This window comes from Priapulus caudatus, unplaced genomic scaffold (assembly GCF_000485595.1).
Source record: "Priapulus caudatus unplaced genomic scaffold, Priapulus_caudatus-5.0.1 Scaffold2385, whole genome shotgun sequence".
In the NCBI taxonomy this organism is placed as follows: Eukaryota; Metazoa; Priapulida; class Priapulimorpha; order Priapulimorphida; family Priapulidae; genus Priapulus; species Priapulus caudatus.
The window spans coordinates 6,145-10,523 of NW_014579446.1; the positions used below are offsets into that span (position 1 = coordinate 6,145).

At 57.9% G+C, this 4,379-nt stretch overlaps 1 protein-coding gene across 1 annotated transcript; it reads left to right on the plus strand.

Annotated features, from left to right (window-relative positions):
- Nucleotides 1-1,528: 1,528 nt before the first annotated feature.
- LOC106818626 (keratin-associated protein 5-4-like) lies at nt 1,529-1,942 on the plus strand. The gene has a single exon (XM_014823315.1). The coding sequence runs from the start codon at nt 1,529-1,531 to the stop codon at nt 1,940-1,942; it is 414 nt and encodes a 137-aa protein (XP_014678801.1).
- The last annotated feature ends 2,437 nt before the right edge of the window (nt 1,943-4,379 follow it).

Here is a 4,379-nt window from a genome sequence, read left to right on the forward strand (position 1 = left end):
CTTGCTCGCGCCCTCCCTCTCTTATGTCTCTCTAGCTCTCTCTCTCTCTCTCTCTCTACGTCTCTCTTCTACTCTCTCTCTCTCTCTCTCTCTCTCTCTCTTCTCACTCTCCTCTTCTTTTCTCTCCCTTCCTATCTCCTCGCTCTCTATACTCTCTGCTCTCTCTATCTCTCTCTTCTCTCTCTCTCTCTCTTCTTCTCTATCTCTCGGCTCTCTATCATTCTCTCGCTCTCTCATATCTCCTCTCTCTCTACTCTCTCTCTTCCTCTCCTCTACTCTCTCTCTCTCCTCTCCCTCTCTCTCTCATCTCTTTCTCTTTACTCTGCTCTCTCTCTTTCTCTCCCTCTCTCTATCTCTCGCTCTTTCTATCATCTCTCGCCTCTCTATTCTCTCTCTCTCTCTCTCTATTCCTCGCTCTTATCTCTCTCTCGCTCTCTCTATTCTTCTCTCTCTCTCCTCCCCTCTCTCTCTCTCTCTTCTCTTCTCTCTCTCCTCTCTTCTTTCTCTCTCTCCTCTTGGCTCTCTCTATCTATCTCTCCGGCGACTCTCCGCCCGCCCGCTCACCTGAGCATACGCCGCCGTGACGTCAGCGCGATGACGTCAGCTGGCTATCCACAGCGGCAGCGGATGCGCGTGTATAAATAACGCTTAATAAATAAATGCACGGCAGCGGACGGTCGCGGCGGGAGAGGCGGCGGTGACGGCAGTTATATAGAGTGCGACGGGCGCGGCGGGGGGAGGGGGAAGGGAGAGGAGGGAGAGGAGGGGAGGGAGGCTGTGGTGGAGGTGGCAGTAATAGATATGGAGCGCACGGGGGAGTAGAGCGTTCCCAATGCTGCTGCTGCTGATGCTGCGAGCGTGCGTTGCAAAAACGTTATTGTAGCGTTATCGTTTTTAATAACGACCCCCCCCCATCTAATGGTCGGCATTGTCGCAGCGCGCATGCGCAGACGCGGTGACTGAGCAGTACAGCAGAGCGTTTATACATCGTGTGCTTGAGTGCAATTCCTCCCTGTGTGTGTGTGGGGGGGGTGTGTGTGTGTGTGGGGTGGGGGGGGTGTATGTGTGTGTGTGTGTGTGTGTGTGTGTGTGTGTGTGTGTGTGTGTGTGTGTGTGTGTTGTGGTGTGTGTTGACGTTGCGTGGTGTGTATGTCTGTATGTGTGTGTGTAGTGTGTGTATGTCGTGGTGTGTGGTGTTGTGCGCGCGTGTGAGTGTAGCTTCCATTTAGGATCATTAGCGTCCTATGGGTAAATAGCGTGTATGCTGTTATTACTAGCCCGCTAATGACCAGGCGTGAATAAGGCGAGTGGTGTTGTGCGGACGGAAGGAGAGGTATACGTATCGGCAACACATCGCTCATGAATAGATACTACGAAGATGCTGCTCAGGGATGCGGAGGCAGAAGATGCGGGCAGGGATGCGGGCAGGGATGCGGACAGGCGATCCGGGCGGTTAATGCATGCAGGGATGCTGCAGTGATGCTGCAGGGATGTGCGGTGCTGCAGGGATACCTGCAGGGATTGCGACATGAATGCTGCGGGATGCTGCACGGCGATTTGCTTGCAGGGATGCGGGCAGGGATGCTTGCAGGGCATGCCTGCACGGGACTGCTGCAAGGATGCTGAGGCGATGCTGCAGGGATGCTGTCAGGGAGCTGTGGGGATGCGCGGGGGGATGCTGCAGGGAGGCTGCAGGATACTGCAGGGACTGCGACATGATGGCTGCGGGATGCTGCAGGCGATGCTGCAGGGATGCTGCAAGGATGCTTGCAGGGATGCTGCATGGGATGCTAGCCAGGGATGCTGCAGGGGATGCTGCTGGGGATGCTGCAGGGGATGCTCGCAGGGCATGCTGCAGGGAAAATTCATGCAAGGGCATGCTGCAGGGATGCTGGAGGGATGCCTGCCAGGAATTGCTGCAGGGAGGATGCGGGGATGCTGACAGGGATGCTGCAGGGGATGTGGCAAGGATGCGGACAGGGATGCAGGCAGCTTGAATGCTTGGAGGGATGCGGGCGGGATTGCTTGCCCTGGATGCCATTTGCAGGGAGATGCTGCGGGGATGCTGCGGGGATGCTGCAGGGATGCGGCAGGGATGCCATGCAGCGAATTGCTGCGGTGGATGCGTGCAGGGATGCCTGCAGGGATGCTGCAGGAATTGCTCGCGGCGATTGCTGCAGGGATGCCTGCGGAGATGCTGCAGGGATTGCTGACAGGGATGCTGCAGGAGGATGCTGCAGGGATGCTGCGGGGATGCTGCAGCGGATGCTGCAGGAATGCCTGCAGGATGCTGCAGGAGGCATGTGTAGCGGGATGCTGTGGGGGATGCATGCAGGACGATGCTGCAGGGATGCTAGCACGGGATGCTGCAGGAGTGCTGCAGGGGATGGCTGCGGGATGCTGCAAGCGGATGCCTGCAGGGATGCTGCAGGCGATGCTGCAGGGGATGCTGCCCAGGGTGCTGAAGAATGCTGCGGGGATGCTGCAGGGATGCTCAGGGATGCTGCAGCGATGCTGTATGGATGCTGCAGGGAATAGCTGCAGGATGCTCAGGGATGCTGCAGGATGCTGCGGGGATGCTTGACGGACGACATGCTGCAGGGCATGCGGCAGGGATGCGGACAAGGGATTGCTTGCAGGGATGCTCGGGATGCTGCAGGCCCATGCTGCCGGGGGATGCGGGCTAGGCGATGCTGCAGGGATGCTGCTAGGGATGCTGGGGGACTGCTGCAGGGATGCTCAGCAGGGTGCGGACAGGCAAGATGCTGAGGATTCGTCGCCCACGCATCATCCGCGGTGCCACGGTCCACCCAATGACCGGCCGTACAAGATCGGGCTATTGTTTAGGACTGCCCCTAACATGCGGTGCGCTGGCTTGCACCACTGTAGTTTCCGAGGCTGCGGCGTTGCACAGTTGCCAGTCTATCTGTGAAGCGGGGGAGGAGAGCGAGAGAGGAGAGGTCGAGGAACGGATGAGGGGGGAGGACGGAGCTGTGGCGTTGGCAGGCAGTGCTGCTCCGGCGTGATTCACAGTGATCGATACGGCGAAAAAATAGGTAATTAATACGAAACGACTAAACATATAATTGTGGCAAATATCGGAGGACCGTGCTGGTGCGTACGCTGGCGCGGTGCACAACACGACACGCACGCACGAACACGCGTGGCAGCGCACACACACACACACAAACACCGCAGCACACACACGCACACACACACACACACACACACACACAACACACACATACCAACACGGCCGCGCGCGTGGGCGGGTGGTGAGGCACATGCGTTAGGCGGGGCGGCGGGACAGGGGACGCGTCGTTGGTAAGGGGCGGCGGCGGGGGGAGGGGTCGTGGTAAGGGCGGCGGCGGGGGGAGGGTGGGATTCTGCATTACATCATCGTTCATCGCCGCATTTCCGATACGTTCGCATTCAGCCGTGATTTCTGTAGTCTGCCGCGTACGTTTCTCGGCCAATGCCTTCTTCATTAGTAACGGAGACGATGGCGACGGGCTGGCCGCGTGATGCGTCTTTCTTTCTCTGTAGCTATGTGCCGGCAATGGCATGTGTCTCTACGGGTTTGCACGGTTACATCCATTCCTGCTCACGCGTTTGTTTCGTAGTGCGTGTGTTTCTCATAGCGTGTGTTTCTTAGTGCGTGTGTTTCTTAGTGCGTGTGTTTCTTAGTGCGTGTGTTTCTTAGTGCGTGTGTTTCTTAGTGCGTGTGTTTCTTAGTGCGTGTGTTTCTTAGCGCGTGTTTCTTAGTGCGTGTGTTTCTCATAGCGTGTGTTTCTTAGTTCGTGTGTTTCTTAGTGCGTGTGTTTCTCATAGCGTNGGACAGGGATGCTGAGGATTCGTGCCCACCGCATCAGTCCGCGGTGCCACGGTCCACCCATGACACGGCCGTACAAAGATCGGCTATTCGTTTAGACTGCCCCCTAACATCGGTGCGCTGGCTTGCCACACTGTAGTTCGGGCTGCGGCGTTGCCACAGTGCCAGTCTATCTGTGAAGCGGGGAGAGAGCGAGAGAGGGAGAGGGGGAGAACGGGAGAGGGGGAGACGAGCTGTGTGCGTTGCAGGCAGGCTGCCCGCGTGATCACGTGATCGATACGGCGACAAAATAGGTAATTAAACGAAACGACTAAACATATAATGTGTGGCAAATACTCGGAGGACCGTGTGGTGCGTACGTGGCGCGGTGCACACACGCACGCACGCACGCACGCACGCACGCACGCATGCCTGCACGCACACACACACACACACGCGTGCACGCACACACACACACACACACGCACACACACGCGCGCGCGCACACACACACACACGCACACACACGCACGCACGCGTGCACGCACACACACACACACGCACGCAC